This window comes from Anabas testudineus, chromosome 3 (assembly GCF_900324465.2).
Source record: "Anabas testudineus chromosome 3, fAnaTes1.2, whole genome shotgun sequence".
NCBI lineage: Eukaryota > Metazoa > Chordata > Actinopteri > Anabantiformes > Anabantidae > Anabas > Anabas testudineus.
Genome location: NC_046612.1, coordinates 15,064,114 through 15,090,908, shown reverse-complemented (window position 1 = coordinate 15,090,908; position 26,795 = coordinate 15,064,114). Strand labels below are relative to the sequence as shown.

Below are 26,795 nucleotides of genomic sequence, written 5' to 3'. Positions count from 1 at the left end.
ATTGACTAATGATAAATATAGAAGAATTTATCTGTGGTTTGTTGCACAGTATTAGTATGCTCCACGCCTTTTCACCTACAGTATAGTCATGTTTGCAGTTGTTCATAAAGCTCTCACACTATGCTCTCAATAATGTGGAAAATGCTTCTTAAATCTGCGTCTCAGTCATATCTAGTAAATCCTCAGCACAAGAAGCTGGTAAGAATCACAGTGCTACTAAAATGAAACTACTGGGTTTGAACTTAATTTCTTTGTTTATACTTCAGTCTTAAAAAGGTGATCCTTTGAGGAAAGAGGTTTTTTTTTGTTTTTAATTAATACACATTCACCACAACTTTATGTGCTTTAACTGCTTTAATTGATATTTTCGTAGTGATCTGAGACACTTACGCAGGCATGTGTGTATATTAGTAACCTGCTGATGCCGGTTCTAATGAGTGTGTTAGTACCCTCCCGGTAGTACCTGCTAGTTCCCTCCTGACTGTAGAAAACTGAATAGGTTAACTCGTCCCCATGCGGTTCGGCTGGTTGGCGCCAGGTCAGCTTGATGAAGCGGGTAGAGACCAGCGAAGCCACAACATCCCGGGGGGCAGAGGGGGTGGGTCCTGCTGGACTGGCTACACCTCCGAAGCCTGGCGTTACATGGTCAGTAGTGTTAGGAGTCAGTGAGGGGGGCGGGGAAGAGGGTAGGGCTACGTCTTTGGGTTGGGAGGAGAAAGGAGGAAGGAGGAGAGTGGGATGGCGGAATGGGTGTTGGGAGTCGGGAAGGGCGACAGCGGGACAGGAGACAGTGACAGCGTTGGGGGGGGGGGGGGGGGGGATGAGAGAAATGTCACGCAGAGGCGTCCGAAAGTAACAGGTGAAGGAGAGGGAATGGGAATGACAGTGAAACGAAAGAAAGGAAGGAAACAAAAAAAGAAGAAAAAACAAAATAACAACGTAACAAAAAAAAGACTTTTGGTGTGACAAGGAACCACAGAGATAAAACACTCCTACTACACTGACAGAGCTGACAAATAAAAGCACAATACAAGGGGGACTACACATGCAGATCTACACACAGCTTTCTAATGTAAGGGGAGTGGGGGCAGAACATAGAGTCATACATTTTACTTTCATAGACGGCATTCCCGCCAATCATTTGTGATTTAAAAACAAAATGATTGGGCGGCATTCTTGAGACATTTTTATTAACTAGGAAGTGGACAAACACACCTGCCAGCCCTAGAAAATACACACAAGAAAAGTGTCTATGTGTTGGGGGAGTTCATTTCAGACAGTAAAACAACTCAAGACTAACCCCATCTCCAAAACGCTGATTCAGTCTCTCAACTTACACACCATGATGTTTTTTATAAAAATAAAACTTTTGCCATCACATTCCACAGCCTCGCCACATAAATGTTTGTGATTTCATCTGGTGTGTTTTTTGTTTTTTTTCTTCCTTTTTGGAGGAACAATCTGCGGTTAGACTCAGAAAGATCTGCTTTCCATTTGCCTGGCAAGTGGGCGAAACGAAACCATCTGGAAAGAATGTCAGTCTGTATGACATTTCCATTTGTTTGCAGGTCAGGGAAATTGGCTGGAGGGCAGAGCTGAAATACAGAAATGGAGTGTTGTGTGTATTGTAGTGTGAAAACGCTCCATTATTACTGGAGGAGCTGTGTTGAAATGCAAAGCAGCCGCTGGTGTTTCTTTCTGTCATAGCATGCGGACTAACCGCTAATTTGGCCTTCAATATTTGTTTACGTTTCAAATTCCCAGAGTTCGCAGACTTTTATGATTACAGTGATGGGAGGGAATTGCAGTTTTTTTCTTATAAAGAATGATATAGTCCAGTCTCCTCGGTACATAAACGCTCACATACCCTGTTTATGAAGGACTGACACCCTGCAGTTTACACACACCATAAACTTCACACACTTTTTTTTTTGTTTTGTTTTGTTTTTGTTTTGTTGCCTCTGTGCTTCAGCCCTGTTAATTTTAACCGGAATAATTTATTCTGGAAGTATTGAGCTAACTCCCCCCACTTTGTGCTGATGGAAAATTAAAAAATCATAGCCTCTGTTTTCCAATTGAATCAACTGATACAATCATAAAATAAAAACTCCAACAAGCCATCATATCATATTCAGTTATAAAACATAAAATGTTGCTGGAGCTTTAACTCGCTTTGAATCTCCACTTGTGATGCTCTGCTGGCCCTGAATGCTGGAAGTCGACACTTTAACCTCAAAACCATTTCAAATCCAGTTTACTGCTTTAGAGCCAGCGACAATGAGCAACATATTATTGTGATACTTTCTGACTGCAGAGTAAATTACCAGATGCTGAACAATTATCCTCAGCTAGACAGTGCTACGCTGATATCGCACATCACGCTGGTGACAATGTTCTCACAACATGAGCAACCATAACCAGGCTTACAGGACAAACAATCGCCTAGAAGTTTGAAGCCTGTTCGAGCTACAACCTGCATTACTGAAATGTGAACACACAAAAGAACAAGGGGCTCGATGTGAAGCGAGAACACACAGCAAGAGTCACAAATGAATGTCCTCCATGGCAGCACTATCAAAAACAACAGCTATATAAAAAGCCTACATTTCTCTATAGACCCAAAAGATATATAATACAGTAATAGCTCTAACACGGCTGTTTACACACAGGAAAAACAAGGAGCTTTCCACAGGTCACAGCAGCTCGCAGACACTCTGGTCTTCACTACTGTAGCTCAGTAAATGTGTCCATCGGTACGGTATCTCTGCCCTCAACAACGAATGAACTGAAATAAGAAACTGAAGAAAATAAAACAAAGAGTACATCCACACGCACACACACACAAATAACACTGAAATCTGTTTCAAGCACTCTAAGAAATGCATTGTGGGAACGGAAATAAAACCATCAGACGCCGTTTACATTTTCTAAACCTTGTCAGCTGTAGATAATTGACATGCTGGGCAGTTTTCTGTGTCCTTCTGACAATCTGTCTTGTACATGCATGCCTAGAATTGTTACAGTAAGGAGGTGTCTGCCGCTGCCAAGCTCTATTCATAGCTGATTAATAGTGTCATTAGTCTCTGTGCCAGAGGTAATGAATGGCTGGCATTAAGGCTTAACGAAGGTTACTCTAGATCTGCATAATAAATCTGGGAAACCAATACGCAAAACAGTCCGGACAAAGGCATGCACTGTAAAGCATCTCAATATGCAGTAAAAGCAAAAGCATTTCTGAAATTTAAATAATTTGAGTGCCATTAAAATTCAGATTGAAGCCTCATAACCTCAAGTTTTATCTTGTGGTGCTAACTCCATAACCCTTTCCTGTGCTGCCCAGTGTGTGTAGCTGTAAAATGAGTCCACAGATAAAGAGAGTCTACCTCACTGGCTCAGACTATGCCCCTCCACCAAGAGGACATAAATCTACTGAATGCAGATATCTAGCAAAAGCACCCACTGCACTGCTACTACAGATAGCCCTTTCAAAGAGTATTCAGCAGCCATGCCAGGCTCTTAGAAAATGGATTTTCTCAGGACTAGTTTCCATGTCTAATGTGATTCTGCAATGATGACTACATAAGAGACAGATCTAGCACAATGCTAATGGACCATTACTGAGTCACTACTTTTATCTGCTGTAAAAAAATGAATGAACAGTGCAAGAATGAACAATGTGCGAGAGAACCATAGAACAGAGCCTTTAGAAAATCACCACAAAGCGGACTGTCAGTTAAAACTGGCAATGTCGTCATACGAACAAACAGCAGTCGCGTAAAAAAATGAAATGAATGAATCAATTAAAAGTACATTTCTGGGCTTGTAGTTTAAGTGCATGAAAGTGAATGCAGCGAAATCAAAGGTTCCAAAGTAAGATAAAAACTTTAATTGTTTCAAATGCGGTGGAAAACAGTTGGTTCCTTAGAGCAACTTCTGAAAACGATGACAGATTTCTTCCCCTGTGATCTTGTTCCCCTCGCTCTCTCTCAAGATAAGACAAGCAGACCTGACGGCTCATGACATTTAAGTAGCTCCTTAATGCGCCCACAGAGGAAACTGAGTCAGAAAGTGAAGACAAATGTTTCAAGTGAAGACACAGCGAGAGGCGAAGAGTGAAACGGTAGGAGTGCAAAAAAAAAAAAAAAAAAAAGTCTGAGCATGGGGCCTTTTTTTTTTTTGTTCTCCAGCTTCGTTTGAGCACCTTGTCGACAACAATAACAAAATCCATTTTTAACGCAATTTGCAACACTTACTAAGCAAGACAATGATACATGAAAGGCAACAATATAAACAATAAAAATCGGAACCATTCATCAACAGAGAATAAAAATGCTTTGCGCACAAGGGGAAAATAATTATACCCCTCCTCATTTCACTGCAGGGACGATGTTTGTTAGGAAATCTAGGTAAACTTTGGCTTGAGACCTCTTATTTCACTCTGTATTGAGTCCAGACGTCTTATCACTGGCCGTGGGGAAACAGACAAAGATATGGGATCAGATTGCTGAGGGGTGGAGCGTATCAGCAACGACACAAATTCCCTCTCACTGTAATAATCAGACTGTCAAGATTAAAGTGCAGCTCAAGCCTCACAAAGGGTTTAGCTGACGAGCTGTTCCAACTCACAGATGTAGTCTGAAAAGAAAAAGAAAACGTCCTTGCATCTCAAACTGATTCTCCAAAAGTGTCAAACAGTGACTCCTCCACATTTCTCTCTGCGACTTTCTAGGCCATTTTCACTGTGATCGGAAAATGTTTGAAATATGGCACGTTCCCCGGGAGAGAAATAAGTTTTAGTTAATTTAACAAAATACATGGCAGCCTCAAAAATGTATGAATTTTCTCCTCATTAAATCCTGAGTGCATTATATTTTTCTGGAACAGAAGTATAGACAACGATGAGCGCTGGTGCTGACGCCAGAAGAGACACATCAGAGTCAGACAAATGAAGAGCGATAACTTTGAGAGGTCAGTGCCTGTATGGTCATGTAGAGAATATAGAAAAATGTCACTTTGATTGTAAAATACTTCAACATACAGCGTGTAGATCCACAATTTGACAAATTAAACATAACACAGCTTCTCTGCCTCGAAGAGCACGCACCATAAACGCTGTTAGAAAGGGTTTAAAGTGGGTCACAGATGTATTCATGCCTCCACACTCCCTTAACACTCCTATAACAACAGAGACAAAATGGGATGTGTGACGACTCATCTGAAAGATCCATGGGATTCTTGGATGCCATATGGTGACGTGCAAATGTTTAAAACTACTTTGTTTTACAGCCTCTGGGGAAATTCAGGAGGCAGCTACACCAATGGAGGTGTAGAGTAGATGTGAATTTGTCAGGCGCTGGGGCAACTTGGGGTTTAGCGTCTCTTCCAGTGAAACTTCTGTGTGAGCCAGGGATCGAACCGCCGACCAACTGACTCAGGTGTGACTCCCAGCTGAGATATAAATGCTTTAGTAGGAGGCATGTGTTTCAAGGACAATACCTTTATCAAGCAGCTAAAAGAGCTTGTTCATGTTCGTGTTTATCAACTAGAAAGCTGCCCCATTGAAGCAATTTGCTCTTAAATGGCACCGTTCATTCTATTTCAAATTTATCTTCCTTTTCACATCCAAAATAAACACTCAAATTCCCTGTGGGCCTGCATAAACAAGTGGAAGGCATTTGTATGGGGTATGTTTTGGATGGGTTGATGGTATGTCTCTGTTTGCATCCACTCTTGGCCCTCCGGCAATTTACTTTCTGGTAATTTGGTTTTCATAAAGTGACAATCCCCGCTCTGGGTTCTCAAAATCAACACTGAGGAGAGGGTTTCATTTATGGGAATGTGTAAAATGCCATAAACGGAGACAGAAAAAACCCGGAGGATTCACAAATCCCAACATGTAGGGGAACACAAACACCCCTTTCTGGAAATCACGAGTGTAATTGAATGGGGTCGCACGTATAAAAAATTAACCATCCTCTGTGTATACATACAGCATCCCTTCAACATCAAACACATGTACCCCTCTGATCCACGAGCCACTGGTGACTTCATTTAAGTGTCATTGCTTTGTTACCCCATCGTAAGGCCAACAGCTGCTTGCCCAGGCCATGTATGCAAATGAAGCTGTACAGCTCCGGTACACCATGTAACCCCCTCCCCTCCCACTTTGACAAATCTGCATCACATGCTTCACTCGCTGGCTGTGAGTGAAGCCTCATGGGCTCATCTATCAAGCAGATCCAAACAGCCTGTGATGCTGCACATCTCCAGAGCATTTTGCCACCAATGCCCAACACTGGAAACATGCTTTTTCTTTCCGCATTGCCTGCCTCTCTATCTTTCTACCCTGGAGGTACACAAATACAATTCAACCTTTCCAGGGGAACGGAGCAAGCTTTGAATCAAGTAATTGATTTCAGAGAAAGCTCTGTTACACTGTTTATATGAGTGTATACGTGAACTTCCAACATTTCATGTATAAAGCCAGTGGAGCTGAACAACAGGAAAAGGGCTGAAAATGTCAAATAGGGTGTTTGCAGAAGTGGGAACAGCCACATCCACCTCGAAAGACTTCCTAACAAACAGCCCAGCTAATCAGACTCACACCAATAAAGCCGCCTCACTGGGTTAGACCCACTGAGCACTACGCTAGCAGACAGCAGGGTGCCCACAACCCACTGTGATGTTACTCACTATTCTACTTTTAGCTTATGGAAAGTGGGAGGCTCAGAGGATGGGATGGACGCTAACAGACAGAATAAAAGTTCCAGCTTCTGTGGAGCCACTCGCAGGGGTCTGCCCCGCTGCAGCTAAGGACAGGGTGTGAACGGAAAGCTGTGTTTTCGTGCCATGTCGCACTTCCAATTACTGCACCCAGAGGACTGTTCGCATCCAAAAACATCAGACCAGCATCCTGGATAAGTGTGTGTTGGAGGCGGACAGTGTCATATGATAAATAAGGGCACGTGTTAGTGAGCTGCGTAAAATAGACTGTCAGGAAAAAGCAGATCCCACACATACGAATGCAGTCAGGCCTAAAACTGGTGTTGATAACAAGACTGACCTTCAAAAAAAAAACAGCACTGACGCAGGTACTGAAGGCTATTATAATCCTGTTTTTTCCTTTCCTGTGCAAAATAACAGCAAAATTGGCACCTATAACATTTTGCAGTTAGCACTTAGACGACAGACCATTTATAAAAGAGGCAAAGCCTTTCACCATGGTTGAGTAAATACAACCCGTAGAAAAGTTCAGCCCATTCTGTGAGAGCCTCAGCTTATAAACATGCACATGCACACCGAACACCATCCCTGAGAGACAGAGTCACAACACAAACACTTACTTTGCCATCAGCGCCCGTAAAGACAGCAATTTGTGGAGGCTGATTTCAGTTCTTCACAATCAATTTAGGCTACAATCCCTCTGATCAGCTTCCTACAGCCCCCAGTGGGGGAACACACTCACTAATCGCTATCACTAATATGGTGTGGGTGTGCACGTCAAAGAGATTTCGTCTCTGTGCGTGTCTCAGTTGAAGAAGCTGCGTGCACATTTTAGAGTTTTCTCCCCAAATTTGAATTTCAGTATATTTTGCTACGAGGCAAAATTCTGTGAAATGCATTTCTATTTACATATAATTAATATTCTCCATCACCCCTCAAGTGTTTTGACATTGCCTTTATTGTGATCACAAAAAAACGAAACTACTATGTTCTAAAAAACAACAACATTATCATATTTGTTAAAGTACTTGACTCCCTTTTTTTAATTTTTAAGAATAAAAAGCAACAAACAGCAGGTAAAGTAATTGTTGCAGGACATCTGAAATGGACTGCTTTATGCTGTCATGCTGCATTTATCCAGCCCTTAGTGTCCATACAGTAGATGTACAGTGAGCAGTGTCTCTCTAATATAAGACACAGAGATGCTGTAGCAAACAAAGAGGGTCAAAGCAAGACAGAGCAGCAGCACTGACATGATCAGTACAGGTCTGAAGGAACAATGAGAAACTGTTTAGTGGACTCAATCAGTAAACATCATTAGTTTATGTCCCTGTGACCTCATGAAATCCTCCTCGACACCACACGGAAAAAGAAAGTGTGACCATATGTGCGCGCGGTGTGCAATGTACATCCCAGCAGCACATGACATGTTGTTTAACTGTCGCATTTTCACACCAGCACCCGCTGTTGAAGGTACACTTACAATGCCGCCCGTGCCAACAGAAAACACGGCGCGCCGCTCTGCACTGTGCTGACACATTCACATGCTCACAGCGTTACACGTTCGCTCCTGCTGGCCTGGCCGTGACCCTGCTAGCAGATGATGGAGCACACTGTATTCCCTGAAGTGGGCCGGGGCTTTTATTTAGTGCTGGTGAAGTCTGGCTGGAGGGAAAGGTCTTTTAGCAGCCTATTCTCACTTCTTGATTTGAACAGGGAATATGGGCGGTGCTGCGATGTAGTGGTAGAATCCCCCGCCTCTGGTTCGTCTGTTACCAATGTGTTAGGGGGATTTTCTTAAACAATTTTTCATGTCTACCCAAACTCAGTTAGTTTCTTTGCTTTTTAATCGTGATCTAGTTACATTTTATATTACACAGATTCACAATAAAGTGAATTTTCTTTCTTCAACACCAGCAAGAATGGCTGCAGTATACCACGCTGCTTTTGGACCGCAGCGATCCCCTTTTCAAGTACGTCTCTTTATCTTTCCCTCGACTTTTCCTTCAATATCGATTTGAGCACGTCTTTGTTTGTTTTAGAAGAGGACAACAATTGGCATCAGCATCAAGATATATTTGAACATAAAAGCCCTCTAGCATGCTTGTCTGCACACAACCGCAGCACTGGATCTAGGCTGCTGTGAGAATAGTCCATATGAAAATAATTGCTGCTTGTGTTGAGACAATACAGTTTCAATATTTGAGTGTCTCTTTGTGTTACAAAAGTGCTGCAAATATGAGTTCTGTTTGAATATTTGTCTCTTGTAGGCGTTAGGTGTAAGATTTTTGGAGCTTTTCTTTGCTCTTTGTTGTTCGCACTGTGAGCAGAGTTATTCCTGTAAACCAGATCGGCCCTTGACGACTGTGGTCAGCAGACAGCAGGCTGTTAGGGGCTTTTGAGTAATAGACTGTGTTTTTATGCAGTGGTTGTTTCTTATCAATAGTTTTCTCACTATATATCTGACAGATTTCATTAATTTACAACACTTGTAACGTTACTTGCCTTCTTTTTTCTGCATTCTGCATTATTTAGTGTTTTTGTTTGTTCAGACTTAAACCCTTACAAAGGTACTCTGAGATCAAATTTGTCTAACACCATTCTAGAAAATGAAGTTGTTATTACAACAGTAGCTTGTCTTTGGATCCCTTACACAGTGTTAAATTTCCTCTTCATTTAGTTCTAAATTAGAAACATCTAAATAAAGTTTGTGTGGGTTTTCTTGACGTCTAAAAACTTCCTGCAGCCTAATGTTTAGTAGGTGTTAAATGACTCGACCCAGGCCAAATCCAATGAGAGTCAGTGACTGCGTCTATTTTTGTTTATTTCATAATTTCCATAAAAAAACTCAAATAATTGATTAACTTATGAAGTTCAGATATGTGCAACTCTCTAAATATCCATTCCATTATCTCCCTGTGCCTGTCAAGCTACCAGGCTACAGCTTTGGGGACAGCACACATGTCAGTTCATCATGCCAGCACCCCTGATGTCTGCACTCATAAAATACACAGAGTGATGGAGGGAGAGGAAAACCAGGGTGCACAGTGAGCACTCAGGCGGTGATGAGGCATCTCCATCTCTCAGTGGGGGTCTGGGTCCTCTGGTGGCAGGGGAGGACAGGATTCGTCTGTTAGCTGCCACAGGTCTATGGTGTGTGTGTGTGTGTGTGGGTGGGGACTAATGGCAGCACAGACAGATAAGGGGGAAGGTGAAGGGAAGAGGAGGAAGGATGCAGGTAATAAGAGAAGCGCAGAGAAAGGGACGATAAAAGAGATGAAAGAGGGGGATGGATTGAGGAAGACTGCTCGTCTGTTTAAGCTTTTAACAAAAGCCTGAGTAAAACCATTTGCATCAGAAAGTGTCATCGTATGTCTTTATCATACAAAGACCTGAATTACAGATAGTGAAACCAGCCTACATGGAAAAAAAAAATCTAAATTCATACAGCATCGGGCATCATCAAGCTTTGACTAATGTCTTTAAATTGTGCTGTCCCTGATCCAAAGTTGGTGAAATATTTAGTGAAATGTCTCTCTTATGCGAAATTCACTTGCAACAGTTGCGGCTAAAACGGCAAGCCCGTACATCCAAAGGAGCTTTCAGACTCTTTGGTGAAGTACTTGACTTAGGCACTAGGAGGCAAAATGTCAAAACATTATTCCTGTGAGCTGTGGGAATGGATAGAGAAGAGGAGATATGGAAAGACAGACAAACTCAAGAGAGTGGATTTCCACACTGAAGCCAGCACAGCATATGGAAAAAGTAAAAACGGGCATTCACATGCAAATGTTAAGTGCATTTCTCTGATTTATGCAAACACACACACATATAAAAAGCGAAAGAAACATACACTTACAGGGAAATAGCAAAGTGAGAGTATCCAAATCTCTTTTGTTTTCCAACATCAAATGTAGATTTATTTATCAGGCTTTTTAGGTGCTTGAATCTTACAGTCCCCAGGCTGGTACATGGCTCTGAATGTTTAAATGTGCTGGATGTTTTTTTCTTGGGAATGTTTGTTTCTAAAATGTAAATTATTATAAGCATTTAAGCATCTTTTCGACTCTAAAGGACAACCCATGCCAGCTATCTTCAAATTCAAATATTTGTCTCGGCTCTGCTCTTAATCTGGCCGCTATCTAATGACTCAAAAAGCAACCGCAGTTTAACGACTTCAAACACAGTCTTACGTTTTTGCGCAGTAAATGGAAAGATGACAATCACACAAGCTTGGTGCTTTATCTAGGCGTGTACGACTTCAGAGTTGAAAACTGTGACCCGTTCCCTCTTCAAGCTGTAATTGCTGCCCACTACAGAATGATGCATGAATGTTTATCATGTGGAAAGGCTGCAAGCTGTTGCTATATACTGTCGATAGAAGACATGCGACTATAATCCCTTGAATGGCACATCCTCTGGCACTGACTTACCTCCCTCATCACCAATGTGATGACACTACTAGCAACACAATGAGAATCATCACAATGATTATTAATTTACAGTTCATTAACAAAGGTATGGGCTAATCTGCTGCTCAAGTCATAAGGCCTCTGCATATGTTGAATAGAAGTTGTTACTGACAACATTTGCTGATGTGATCAGTCACTTTATGTCAAACTGTAGCTGGAAGCTGGACTTGATGCAGTTACACCAAACAAACCACTTACTTTTTTTACATATGGTGCGATTTAGCTTTTATCAGAAATACCAAATTTAGCCGTTCCCTTTTCTGTGACAACATTAAATGACTACAGAAACTTACACACTTATACAAGATGGCAGGACTGAATATAGCAGCTTTACAAGCACCATTATGAGGCACTAACTTAGTCTCCATTACACTACATAATTATGTCCCCTTGAGGTCCACTTTTGGCATTTTTGCTCCTATTTTCCCCACATCTGTTTGCAACTAGTTGACCCATATTGCACATGACTGTGGAACGTCCAGGATAATTATCTGGGACTGTAAGGTCCTATTTTTGGCCTCCACCCTCCAAAAATTAGCAGCTTTCAAGGTTCTTAACATTGCTAAATCAAGAGTTCAATTAACTTTTTTCTGTTTATGCAGTCTGCTGGGTTTGCTAACCTATTGCCACCTACTAGAGTTCAAATGTGCATTGATACAAAACACCTATCACTATAAATAACTACCAAATTACTGTACATATGCTAACTGCTGACAGCTGACCTTTTTCCATTCCAAACATCACAAGTGGGAATTATCAGTGGAGCCACATTTAACTGCAGCTGGCAGTGTCAAGATGCAGAGATTATGACTACTAATGAATAATAGCCAACTTGCAGCCGCTGGGTGTTTGGATGCAGTTCACCCTCATTGATTTCCCTGTTGGGTGAAGACAACTTTATCCCTGTGGCAAGTCCCAGGCTTATCTCCACCGACTGCAAGGCAGCTGACAGACAGACACGGGGTGTTTTCCTGGCGCTGTTTCAGGATGATTCAAGCCTGGCAGGTGTGAGCAGAAAACCTGACTGAGGTGAAACACACAGGGGCACCAAAGAGCAGGGGGAGTATTTGTGAAGTGGACAAAGATGCCCAGCTGTGAGGGTGTAGCCATATAGGGGGAATATACAGGTCAGCACAATTACAACAAAAACCCAGTGTGTTGTATTATCACAGGGAGCAGGTGGTCGTGAAAGACAAGTGGAGAGGAGGTGGAGAGAAAGGTGGCAGATGGCCGTAGAATTGCATGTGTCCATACTCAGCAGCACAGGAGCGAAGAGAGGGAACTGAACAGAGCATAACCTCTAAAGGAAAAAGATATCACTCCACTAGCACGTAAAGAGTTTCATTTCAACCTCGGGTTACAGAGCCATTCCCACGAAACACAAACAGATGTAGAAAATGAGCTGAATCAAACATGTTCCCATTGATTCACCATTTGGAGCCATGAACTGCACCTTTGAGAGAGGAAATTACTTTGACACAGTGAAGTAAGCGTTTACGGAGGGTGCCGTAGTAGATGGGTCAATACGAGCCCTAAATGTCAGTAATTTACAGAACGAATAAACAGCATCATTGCTCCTTTCATTTACTTTTTATATCTACAATCAGATAATAAACTGATTGATAAACTTTCTGATTAATAAACTTTCTTGTGGCGAATGAGAAGAAAGAAAAAGATTCCTATTGATATTTAGAGATGAAAAGGGGAATTATGCCGTCGAAGCCTCACTTGGGGCAAATGCTGTGTACAGTGCCAGCTGCCGTAGTAATTCATCTCTTTTATTGTCGACTCAAACACAAAGGAATAGACTTGGGGAGATGTAAGGTGGCAAAACCCCTGTCAAGGGTATCAAACACAAATACACAATGAGCTGCAGGTCATCATTATTTCTGACTTAATGTCCTCCAATCAGAGGGGATGACACAGCTGGGGGGCCACCAGTTGGACACCGCTATGCTAATCCATTAGCCACCTGCTTCGAGCGAGGGGGAGTTCACGCTTGATTAAATTTTGTCATCTTCGGCAACAAAATGGGAGAGTCTGGGTCAGCAGTAAAGTAGTGATTATAATGTGAAGAACGTACATAAAATACCCCTTCTGCTGTGCTGCACCTTCATTTTCCTTGCAGGCTTATTGTTCCTCCATTTTCCACCTTGTTGTTTCATTTAGATTATACCTTTCAGTGTGTTGTGCGTATCATCTTGAATGCTTTGCTGGTTTCTTGTTTTACTGGCCCCACGTGTCAGACTGATGATGACTATGACTGTGCAACTGCATTACAATTTCTGCAATGATCAGATGTAATGAAACAAAAGTGCTTCAATAGGATGCTAAAATTATTTTTCACATAGGCTTCCTTTTTTCGGGCACTCAGTTTTGGCGCTTCTCGTTGCACTCTGCACTCAGCTGCTCCACTCTGGCAATTAGCGCTGAAACCTCTCCTTTGACTTTAGAGGAAAACACACCACAAGAAAGGCTCTGACTCAGTCCTCCAGGCACTCTCAATCCACCAGCAAATGGCTCATGTTTAGGTGAAGCTCCTTGCTAAAAGATGGCCTTGACCTGTTTAAGGATGCTGCAACAAGACACAGGTTGTGCGTCTGCTGTCCTGAAGTCCTCACAACATTTCTGTTACACTAAATGTGGAATGGACTGTGTGCACACCAAGCACACTCTGCCCCAGATACATTTCTGTTCCCTTTGAATCACCTCTGGTTTAAAAATATCCCAGTGGGTTCATTTCACTGTTCACTACACATTCTCATTCACTCCTCACACCTCTACAGATGTGCACAGCATATGGGTGTTGACGAATACGAAATACACCCTTGCTTTTACAAGTCTTTGTTGAAAGAGTATTGCTGAATATTTTTGTGCAACAGAGGATTTACTGTATCTTCAATTGTACCTCATAGTAATCTAATTTTAATTGGCATTTTATCAAAGATAAAACAATGGTGGGTTTGTTAGCCTCTTACAACTCCATCTCCATCACTGTAATGTCCAAATGGCTGTGAATATGTGTGGATTGCTCGCTGTCTGAGCAAAACTAATCAGACATGGTTGATCTCCGAGTCATTCCCGACCATTTGTGAAACATCTAATGATTTATGTGTGTCATCTTTTCAAACGGGAAATCTGGGGAATCTAGTTAACTAACATATCTGATTTGCACACTAGCAGGTGGTCCTAGTGAGTGGCGTACCGTGATCCAAGATGATGAGCTGTGCACTAGACTGAATGTTTCCTGCATCGTTTTCGGCAAGGCACTGGTAGAAACCCTCATCTGACTTGACCAGACCCAAAACCTGCAGGTTGTGCTCCTTCTGCAGAACAAGAAAGAGAAATGTTACAAGTAGTATTTTTAACCAATCTACGACACAGTGGTGAAATCATGTAAATGCTAATTAAAGTACAACAGCAGAAAAGGTAGAAATGAACCACTTCAATGAGAAATGAGATGAACTTACAATTATTTTAAAGTAGTCACTGGGGATAACAGCATCTCCATTCTTGACCCATTTGACAGTGGGGGCTGGTGACCCTGAAACCTCACACTCAAAGACAATGTCCATGGACTCATGAGCATAAATGTTCTCTGGCCGCTTGACAAACCGTGGAGGAACTGTGGAATATAGATGAAACAGAGAAGTCAGGGATGTTCAAAAATAAATGTGATATCACATCTGCTGTCAAAGTTCAGAGAAGTTCAGGGAACTGTTAAAGCAAAGCAAATTAGAGATGACTGAAAACGTGTAGGAGTCATATTTTCCTTATGAAATTTAGTAACTAATTTGTTAAAACTAACCTGGCACATCAAAGGACAACACTCTGGACTCTGCCAGGAAATGAACAAGACCAAATGATGCCATGCCTCCCCTTCAACTGCCAAATTGCCAGTTAAGGGAGGGTGGAAAGAACAACAAACAGCATCGTCTAACATTAACTTATCCTATTATTTTCATCACACAACTGTGATCTTTTTAGACAACTGTAACACTTAGATAATACACTGCCCGTCCAAAAAAAAAAAAAAAAAAGTCACACACTTCAACACTTGAAACATCTTTAGCTTTGATTACAGCACAGCACTGTGGCATCCTTTCAATAAGCTTCTGCAATGTCACAACATTTATTTCCGTCCAGAGTTGCATTAATTCTTCACCAAGATCTCGTATGAATGATGGGAGAGTCGGACTGCTGCGCAAAGTCTTTTCCAGTACATTTCATTTTTTGGACACATAACATCGCTGAACCGAGACCTAACCAACTCCAGCAACCCCAGATCATAACACTGCCCCCACAGGCTTGTACAGTAGGCACTAAACATGATGGGTGCATCACTTCACCTGCCTCTCCTACCATGATGCTCCCATCACTCTGGAACAGAGTAAATCTGAACTCATCAGACCACATGAGCTTCTTCCATTGGAGAGTTCTTAACCCAGTTTTAGTAGTTTCATCAATCTCCTTAGACGTTTTCTTTGCTTAATTCACAACAATAATTTGACTCTTTTGAAACAGATTAACATCTTTTCCACGACCACAGGATGTGTCTTCAGACATGGTTGTTTAAGAAATGAGAAGCTACTCACTGCATCAGTTAGGGTTAAATAACTTGTTGGCAGCTCAAACATCATCCACACAGTAATTATCCAATGGAAGGCTCTTACCTATATGCTTAGTTAATTCAAGGGGGTGACGTCATTTTTTGGACGGGCAGTGTATGAAGCATTTGATATAAAGGCCCAATAACCTCTGTTATCACTTATTCAGGCATAGGTGAAAAATAAAAGCTACACTGGTACAAACACTTGCAGATCTTCTCTAGTCCTGGTAATGAGGACCAGAGAAGAGTTATTTGATCTGCTGGGGCGATAGAGCGCCTCATCAATCTGTCCTGGAGCAAGGTCACTGGGAGTGCAGGGCTCAGGCCTCATCCTCTCTCTCTATAATTGGACTGTACGTGTTGTGAGGAGAAACGTAGGAGTAAGACAGACTGTGCATGTGTGTCTGGATGTGTATTTCTGTGCAAAGTGCCTCTGCTGCCTCTGATAAGCAGCGACCTTGCTGACCACCGTCTAAATGCTGCATTGTTAGTGTGTCGCTGTGTGTCAAGCTCTGCCATTAGACTCCTGGGATCTGTGAGCTACTTATTAGGATCTATTATGTGGCTATTCACATGGCCTGATTGGATACCAGTAGCAATTGTTGTGGGGATATTTTAACAACAATAAGAGAATTAAGACTCCAAAATTGATTAAATTAAATTTAACCATGTCCAAAAAAAGCTTTTGTTTGTGAAACCTGACGTGGGTGATGGCCGCTGTGCAGTGTAACTAAGGGTTGCAAGGCATAGACATACAGTATTCTTTCATAGTCCATAGGTTTAACTTTTTAATAGCAGAAAATTCACGGACATCACTCTAACAAAACAGAAAAAAAGGCATAATCTCAAACAAAAGTCAGCTGTACAGTCCTGATACATCAAAATATCTGTTTTCCAATCACGCAAAGTAGGAGAACAGATCAAATACCACACAGGTGGTTAATACAGCGGAGTACTGAAACCTTCCCTCGGCTTGTTGCTTAATGATTTGTGAGCTACTTAAACTACTGTGGTGAATATTGACGACTGAGACAAGGGTGAAAATGAGAACAGTGATGCTTGTAGACCGAATCACCGTATGATTGTAAAGGAAGCAATCACCTGCTCCGTGTGCATGTGTTTTGTGTGTCTGTGTGTGTACATGAATCTACCTGTGTGTTCCCTGCAGGGTGATATGTGAGCTGTGAATAATGTATTTCACAGTGTGGTGTCCCCTGGATATTTGCCTCTGATAGCTGTGCAGGTTAGGCAGGAGGAATCCTTGGTTTGCTTTGGCGTGTCAGGGACACAGTGTTAAGACACCAGTGAATCAGTGTGTGTGTGTGTGTGTGTGTGTGTGTATGCATGTCTGGGTGAAGCAAGTATAAATATGAATAATTTTAAACACGTCTGGATACTTGTTTCATCCCATCATTACTGGTGCTATGTGCCGTGCATAATTTTATTTGCTTCCTTCTCTGCAGGCCTGGGTGGATTTTGTTTGTGTAGCGCATGTGTATGTATGTATGCAAGTATGTGGGTGTACGCATGCATGGGTGTGTGTAATGCGATTGTGAGTAATGTGTGCATGCTCACTCTATTCATATCTGTTTTTGCAATACATCACAATGTCTGTCTGCATAAATATACACAGCATGAGTGTGTCTGTGTCTGTGCAGAGCCCCCTAGTGAGGTTTGCTGGTGACAGGTTTTGATGGCGACTGGTACCCTGCGGCTCCCTTTATCTCTCTCTTAGTCTCCCATTTTTTCCTGACTCTTAATCTTGCTTTAACTCCCTGTCTATCTCTCCATCTTCACCCTCCCCCTCCCTCTCTACATGCACCATTTTCTCTAAATGGAGTTCAGACATTTGGAACCTATTGGACTGAGCAATGAGTAGAAATGTCTAAATATACCAATAAAGCATGGGCGATGGGGTACGGGGTGGAGAAAGCTATCAGGACTCAACAGAGGGTGACGTGTGTGTCAGGGTGGGTGTGTGTGTGTTGTGTGTGTGTGGGTAGAGGCAACTGTCTACATACCTGATGACCTTCCTTAATTGGCTCTTTGTAGTATGAAACATGCAAATGCAAAGTTCAACTTTATTACATTTGCAAAAGGATCCAGAGAAGGCAACAGATTCTAGTTAATCACTTACTAGTGATGCTAGTTCACAAGTGTGAACCGGATTTAAAATCTTATCAAAACGGCAAGGTTTAAGCGCAATTGTGTTTTTTCTTCTGCTACACAGGACTGTTGCATAGAGCAGGTATGCATACATGCAATTAGATTATGTTTTCTATTCACTGATGTAGGAGGAGAGAATGTGCTACCAGCTGCTGGTCAACTCAAACAAAACTGAGGTGACTGTGGAAACATTAAATGTCTTTCTCAAAAATTAGCAGTTCATTAGTTCATTACCAGGACATTATAGAAACTCAGTGTTTCTGACCACTACTATTGCAGTAAAAAAATATTGTGTGATCAGTAGGCTCCTGCATTCTCTGTATAATCTGTTGAGTGCCACTGTGATAATAAAATGTAAACAAAAGTAGGACATATTTGGGGTCATACAAATGGCTCATGTTCACATTACATACAAAAATAAGGTATTCTGGAGGCATTTTTACTTGATTGACAGCTTTATTAGCCTATCACACTGCAAAGCTTTTGTTGCTTCAAGGCCCAGCTGTAAGTCTCTGCCAAATATGGATTTTCTATCCCCACTAACAAACAAATATTATTAAATCCTAAACATATGGATGAGGTCACAGACGGCACATCCATGTTTTCCTGTAGCACACACTTCACCAGATGAGTTGAATCAAAGCAGGCTGACCTGTATCGGAGCATAAATTGCACTCTGTAATGTTAGAACCTAAACAGAGACAGAAAACCAACAAGAAACTGCAGATACAAAAAAAAAGAAGGAGTGGAAGAACTGTGATGCCAGTTCTCTGTGACGGGTATTATCTCTCCAACCTTTAGCTTAGTAAAAGAAGCTTTAATGCAGACTTACACTGACTCTAGTGAACCACTAAAAGAGGGCCACAAAAAGGTCATGTGTGTGTCTTACTCTGAGCTTGTTAAAACAAAACCCCACCGGATTCCTAAAGGGATTTTGGGCAGATTACTTTACTTAAAGCTTCACTGGCAGCCAGGACTGAACTGAATACATGCATAGTGAGCGAAAAAAAAGAGTCCACTCTCGATCTATTGGTACTCTTGGGCAAATATTCCACAATATGTAGGCTACAGCTCTAATCTATTAAGGCTTTATGGAAGATTGTTGATGTTGAAGAAGCCAAATATGAAAGCCACTTGCTGGAGTCCAGTAAGCTTCATAAACAATAGCTGTTGGAGAGTCAGGGTTTACCCGGAGGTCAAGTGGAGTTCGGACGGCACTAATTACACATCCTAATCTTCCAAAGATAACAGGTTTACTCTTCATCCCGGCCAAAACAAACAGCTTCAGCAATTCAGCGGCATGAAAGATGCCCAGTGCTTCTTTTTGTTTCCCGAGCTCAGAATTACACCCTATTACAGGAAGAGTCATTGAGGAGGTGTTTATTTGTTGATGGTTTCAAACATTAATAAAAAATTGAGTATATAGCATATAGAGGAGTTTGAGGCAGTTTGTCTGAGGATCGGGGAGAATTAATTAAAACTAACAAACAAATGAATTGATCAATGATTATTTTACTTTCAAATTTACTATTAATGTCAGTATGTTGTTATACTGTAAGAGAATCTTTGGCAATCAGGTGCGTCAGTCACATGAATAATAAAGACATAAATACATTTGAATAAATCACCAGTTATCGGTGTAACATTTCCAAATGACTACAAACTATGCCTTCACTATAGAAAGGACAAATCATTGTCAAGAAGTGTGAAACTGAATTTTACAGTTGGACAAACTGAGTGATGACAGTCAGAAGCTGCTACTGCAACTAAAACACGTAATAAAAAGGGTCGAGCTGGGTTACTCAGAATAATGGAGTAACATGGGACAGACTAAGACTCTGGGAAAACAAAGCACTTACTGCAAACACACACGTACAGAGCACTTTCATGTTCCTGGTGTCATGCAGATCCGCCTCTATTAGAAACAAACCTCTAACCCTACTGCTTGAGATAATACCCCATACGGGAAAGGGAAAAGGTGTGTGGCTCAGAGTGCTGTTGCTTATCAAATTACTATTCTTTTAATAGCTAAACGGAAAGTTTCCGCTGTGTAACACTGGTGGAGAGAAGAAATATGGAGAGCAGCTTAGTAAAAGCACACCAAAATATCCATCCTATCTTATCAAATTCATCTGTTTCTCCCATGCACTTACCAAAAACTATTCCTGTAACTAGCTGGAAAAAATATTTGAGCACAGTTCAAAGAAAATCCCCCAACAGATATGTCAATATACGCTGCACATGCTTTGGCTTTTGGTAAGTTGCAGTCACCTGCACGTCTGTAGATGTGACAATACCTCTGCAGCTTACGTTCCTTCCTACAATTCTTGTGCTACAAAAGAGTAAAGACGGTGAAGTGGAAGTTAGTCTGTTTATGGTTATGTCTATTTTTGTGTATTTCTATATCAAGGTAAAAGCACTCCTGCTGTCTGTGGTTGTAAATTTAGTCTAGTCTAGTAAAGACATGAAACTTTTACAGAGGGCAGGGATTTCCTGGATGTGAGTGCAGCACACGGAAAGAACAATTAAGTTCATGATACGATAGCAGGAGGCCATGATAGATGAGGTTCAACTGCCCCGGAGCCCCGTAAAACTAAAAACATACATGTTTGTGGAGAAACTATTTCTGTCTTGCAAACACACGTACAGAGTCCGGGTCTGGGAGGTTCTCCTGTCAGACGAGAGCATAATCAAAAGCTGCCGTCTCCTCTGGCCTAATTTATCATCTATGCTGCCTCTAATAGAGGCTGAGAAGTCGCAGCAAAGTCACACTGATCGCCACACAGACTCGCAGAAAGATTTCCACTGTGGTAAAAACACAAGTGTCCATTAACTTCGTTAAAGATTTGGTTGTTGCTTTAATCCGCTGTCTCACTGGCACTCTGAGCTCGTGTGCCATTATTCTGTATGCACAGTTGTGTGTGTGTGCACACACCTGCTGCAGCCCTCATGCATCTCTCCTCCCACAGGTAAGCACCAGGTGCATCACAAACCCTCAAGCTTTCTCCAGGCGTTACCGAGCAGTGTTTTACCACATCAACTCCCAAGCAGGCTTTCTGCATCTCTTTCTCTGCACAAACTGTCCGGGGTTTATGAAGAGCCACTAGTTGTAAATGCACAATTTCTCCTGGTTACAGCAGCAAAGGAGACCCTAAGGTGTTTTAGAAGGACTCCGTCATAGGAAAATGTGTTTTGATGTTGGTATAGATTCATACCACATTGATTTCTATGAGTATCTTTTAAAGTGTTACTACTTCTTGAAGGAATCAATTGACCCTTCAAGTGTCACTTCCCTTGTCAGCGGAGCAAATCAATGCCACAATCTGGTTTCTTCATGAGTGTGGACAAAGCAAATGCAATTAGCTCTGTGAGTCCGAAACATAGCGACAAACAATGTTATTGTATTACTATAATGTCTTTCAAAAATATTTCAGAGGTCAATCCATCTTGTCACGTGGGACGTGTAGGCTGGCAGAGGTCGTGTCAGACATATGAAGGATATGAGAGAGAATTCGATAGACAAAGTTTAGGACAGAAAATGAGTGAAGTCAGATGTCTTCCTGTGAGCTGATGTGATTTTACATTACTGTCTCCTTTAATCACAGTGAGCGACAGCAAATGATTAAAGGGGGCCGTATGGGTGATGACGGCTGCGTGTGAAATGCAATGAACCCGAGAATGAGCCTCGGGGTGTTTCCTCACTCTAAAGTTGCTTCGCATCAAATACTGTGACTGGCTTACTTGACTTGGGAAAAACATACAAACACCCGAGAGACAGGTGTGTTCAGGTGCAGAACATGAGAGCGGATCATTGGATCCAGTCCAGTGAGTTCACTTAAATCAGCAGAACTTACTTTTATTATTGGTTATTTACATTTACTACTGGACCAACCACTGTGTTGATGACATCAGACAGATTTTTATTTACTGAAAGGATTTAAACTAAGCAAAGTAGATATTTTTTCACAAAATGGGAAATAAACAATGATGAAACATTTATACATGTAAATGATATATTTATGTGTTTTGTTAAACTTATAATTAATGATAGGCCTGAACCATCATTAACAAAAGGTGCATGTTGTGTCAGATACAGTGTTTAATGACACTAGGAGAAAGAAAGAACTATTCAGTAACAGTTTAATCCTTTTTCAGAGTGCTTAGTCAAGGTACTTGTAGCCTTTTTGCTTCAAGTTTATATGTTTTACTATCTTTACTATCTTAATGTTTGCATTTTGCACCAGGACTGTATTTATTATAGACCGGCCCTGTGCAAACAAGGATGCTACTGTCAAGTGGGACTTAGAAAGTGAAGATTAGTTGGTTTTCAGTCAGAAAATAGCAGCTGTTGCTTCTGAAAGAGTGATAATCAATACAAAAAAAAAAAAATCCAAATCCAAAATGTCGAGATTTCAAATGTGCTTATCAACGCCGACTGAGTGTTAAAAACGACAGCACAAGCTGTTTCTTTACAGAACTAACCCTAACAATGATGAGAAGAACAAACACCATTTGCTTTAAATTAAAGATGTAACACTATAGAAACAGTTGTTTGTGTAGTGCTGCTGTAGTGTTACTATGTGGGGAGTAAAACTAACGCACCAATAACAAGCTTTGTTTTCACTGCAGTGGCGAACACCGCACACATTGTCTGTCCATTTAGCTGCTGACAACACAGTCTACTGTATATCTCACTTTTTTCACGGTGCGCAGCACACCTCCATAGATCTGCCTATAACCACAGCCTCATTAACTTTTGTGCACCTAAAAAATGTGCATGCAAGTAGCACATCTTGTTCATTTCTGCTTTGTTTCAGGTTTGGGATATGGGCCCACACTGCATTTAATAAGCACATTTCCAAACATAATCAGCTGAAATTAGACTGGTTTTTGGTGGTTTGCAAACGCAGTCTGAGATTAAGTGTCCCCCTCCACTACGCTCTCCTCATAAGCTAATGCATCCTCACTTATCCCCAATTTGGGCCTTAATTTTCACCTATACTGTCATTTTGTTTCCAATTTACTGTAGGTATCGTAGTGGCAAATATATTTTTACAAATAGGTTTTATGCTTGTGTAAATTGTTTACACTGCATATGCTACGTTGTGAATCTGATCCTACAACAGATAATAGATGACGGGGTTGATAAAAGTACCTTGTACTGTGAGTTGGGTCTGGGTTTCAATGGTAGCATTAGAGTTGTCCGCCACACAGGTGTAGGTGCCAGCATCCTCTTCAGTGAGATTGAAGATCTGGAGACTGCCTCCTCCCAGAATCTCCACACGGCCCTCACTGGATCGAGAAAGACGATGAAGAAGCAGAAGAAAGAAAATGTAAGTGAATGAACTGTGAATTCTAGGACTAATTTAACAAAAGAAAACAATGTTTGTTTGGAGATTTGATACATGTAACTCTGTCTACATCACATGAAGGAGCTCTAACACTGCTGATCCTTTAACAGCATCTGGACAGAGCCGGAATAAAGCCGCAGTGCCATGTTTTAAGCAGACTTGTAAAATATGTATAATGTTATTATGGCACATTTCCCTCCTTCAGTACTTATTCAGACTGCTGAGTGGTAAAGGTTGCAGCCTCTGGAGCTCCATGTTCTCCTACTGACCTGAGTTTGACTCCACATCTCTTCATTGCTTATTTTGCTCTGTCACCTCTTAAAAACTCTGAATAAGTAAAAATATGCTAAAAGCAGAGGAGCTGCCCTGCAAAGAATGCAATTAGTATTTTCTCTCATCAATTATTATTTATAAGCCATCTGGATTTGGACATCTGGTAATGTAAGTAGCATTAGAATAGAATAAAACCTGATATTTAGTGAGCTTGTAGTGGAATCCAGAGTTTTTTAAAAGAGCTATTTCACAAGGTCTATGTAGGTAGGAACATATATTTTATTTATAGGCACCAGTTTAGACCATACATCAGATTATTGATTCTATTGAAGCTATAACTTTGCCTTAACAGTTGCTTTCATTTTCTTTCACGAGCGTTTAATTAACTGGGATGACATTTACAGAATAACAACAATCTAATCTCAAGGAGAAGTGAATCTGAGTTAAAGAACATCTGAAATAATCAAATAAAAATGATCATAAGGCTACTGAAAAACAGATGTGTTCACAGTTTATTTTCAGTTTACATTTACATGCAGCAAAGTGTTAACACTAGATGACTGAAGGGTAACTTATTAGACATTTGAGAGAAAGAAAACATAAATATTCCATGTTCTGAACTATTTACACCCAGTCCTAATATAACCACACATCTATTTGAATAGCCTCGCTCTGAACCAGCGAGCCTCCTCCATTTTAAACAGTCCCAACTTTGATTTTCCCAATAGGCCCAGGGGAAAGCAGCCTGTGGCCAAGCTCTGGCTTGATTCAACAACCGCTGGAGCACAGGAGTAGGAGGAGGCTGAGAGGAAAGAAAATAAAAATCAATAGCACACAGAGGGGAATGCTGCATTCAGAAAGAGAGGAACAGAGAGGCGGGAGAAGGGTAGGAGCAGTGGGTCACCTGAATGAGATAAAAAAACAAAACAAAGAGGGCCACAGCAAGCAAAAAGCAACTGAGCAGAGCAAGATCAGTGCATAATGGTTTTTCGAAGAGAAGTGGGGAAACATGCAGAGGTAAAGAGTGGACTGAGGAAAAACAACCCTACGCTGAAGGTTGATTTCGTTTTAAACAAACTGCTGACTAGCTAGAGCTTCCACTCAAGCTCATTTTTCTCTCTCCCCCCGACTAGTCGTGGATTTTGGCAGCACCGGCTTTTGTTCCATCTGCCCGTCTGTCTGTGCTGGAGTGGAGCATTCAAGTGGCGCTCCACCTGCTGTCACCAAAATGACATCATAGTTACACCAGGGATTAAATACACTATTAATCAACAATTATTTAACAGTTTCAACAGCTGCAGTTTCAGGTCACATGGGAAATCTGTTCTACACCAGATTAGGACTCGATCGCCCGAACAATTAGATAGAGATTAGAAAATATACTGGTCAAAGATTTAAATACAACGACAACGTTCAACATCAGGTTGTTATGATAGGTTAAGGCCATGACCCACACCTGAAACTGTACTTCCAAATTTTACTGATTCATTGATTCATTAACTTCTTAATTCTATAATCATCACAGTAATACTGACAACGCTCTCTCTTTTGTAACAACTCTGAGCAGTAGGAGACCGAGACCCCGCTCCAGGCCAGGATCGTGGTCATGAAGTCAGGTCAGAAGGGCCTTGTAGACCTGTTCAGACTGACACGTTAATCTCTAATGTGGTTTTTAGTGTGGCATAAACAGCACGCTGTTTTTTTCCTGACAGCGGTACATTTGACAATGTAGAAAAAAATAAACCTGGCAAAGAACACCGTGGGTCTTCAAGGTAGGGAAAGGTGTAACATGAACACAGCTTCTCTTTTGGTTCTGAGGGTGGAGAAATGCCAGATACCTAACTGGACATTGATTGCTTCTCTGAGCACATTAGAGAGTATGGCTGATCCTGTTGGGAGGCTCTGCATGTCAGATCCCTGCTCAATGAAAAAATTCCTCTGGAAGATGTGAGTGAGTTCATTGTGCCAGGCATTCCTGCAGTTCGCCTCACCAGGACAACTATTCAGACTCTTTCGGCCCTTGGCGCCGCATGCAGCATAAAGAGCTCTGACAGCTTCTTCGTGTACTTGAAAGAGGAACGTAGAGCACACAGGAAAACACCAGGCAAATTCTCATGCTGTTCAGAGTAAGACAGTCGTAGCTTTAGCTAAACTAACTAACTGAAGCAGTGAAAGTGCTCCGTGGAACAAAAAATGCATTAGTGTTTATTAACCACAAGAGAGTGAGATGACGTAAACTGGCTTGAGACGCTCTCTCTCTCTGCACACTGTGGTCATTTGAAGGAAGCTGCAGCAGCTGTAAGGATATGCCATCAGGTGAAGAACACTGCTAATTAAAACCAAACTACTCATACTCACCTACAAAGAGCTGTCAAACTGCTTTGATATCTCCACTGTCACATTTAGGTAGTGCACATGCATACGCACGAAAGTACCAGCAAGTAAAGAATACAGTATCACTCAGTTTCAACAACAACATCCTCCTGCTGCTCCTCTCTACTGTGCAACTGGCCCAGAAATGCGTTGAGAATGTCCTGTCAACAAGCAGAGGTCTCCAGCACAATCTTTTCCTCTGTTCTGCCATTCAGTTTTGAAGGCAGTGGCAGCCAGGGGACACCAGAGAAGGGTTTGTGGAGGAAAAGGACACATTCGGTGTGTGTGTGAATGGTGACTAAGCCTTCTGTAACACACGACGGTGGCAGGGTCGGTACACCTGAGTGCGGGGAAGCTGCAGCTCATTGAAGACCTGTGTGTGTTGATGAAAGCAGTGCAGTACACTGTCACAGACTCAGTGGTGCTCTGACAGTGGTTGGGCATGGGTCATGCTATCTGCAGCTCAAGGAGGAGACAGGTAGAATCACAACTGTCACAACAAAAAAGGCTGATTCATTAATAATGGATAGAGTGGCAATCTCTAAACTTTACTATGGAGATTTTTTTTCTTGGCCCCTCTTTTCTCATTATTTTCGTGTGTTCAGATCAAATTTATTTTCACTTTCTACTTTCCATTCAGCATCTCAAACCATCTCTCGCTCTCCCCTCACTGCCATGGACCTTGAATGTGAATGAATGAATGTTAACTACTGTACTGTTGAGGAGGTGTTGTGGTTCAAAGTAAACGCAAATTGAACCCCCCCCCCCCCCTCCCCTTTTTTTTTTGACCAGAACATAATCATAACAGTTCCATGAATTTTAATCTTG

The 26,795-nt window shown here is 41.6% G+C and overlaps 1 protein-coding gene across 1 annotated transcript in view; it reads right to left on the bottom strand.

Annotated features, from left to right (window-relative positions):
- neo1a (neogenin 1a) overlaps positions 1-26,795 on the bottom strand; it is a 128,859-nt gene that overhangs the window by 25,522 nt on the left and 76,542 nt on the right. Inside the window, 4 exon segments of the mRNA XM_026378300.2 lie at positions 464-698; positions 14,401-14,521; positions 14,666-14,820; positions 23,126-23,262. Coding sequence (XP_026234085.1) covers positions 464-698; positions 14,401-14,521; positions 14,666-14,820; positions 23,126-23,262 — 648 coding nt within the window.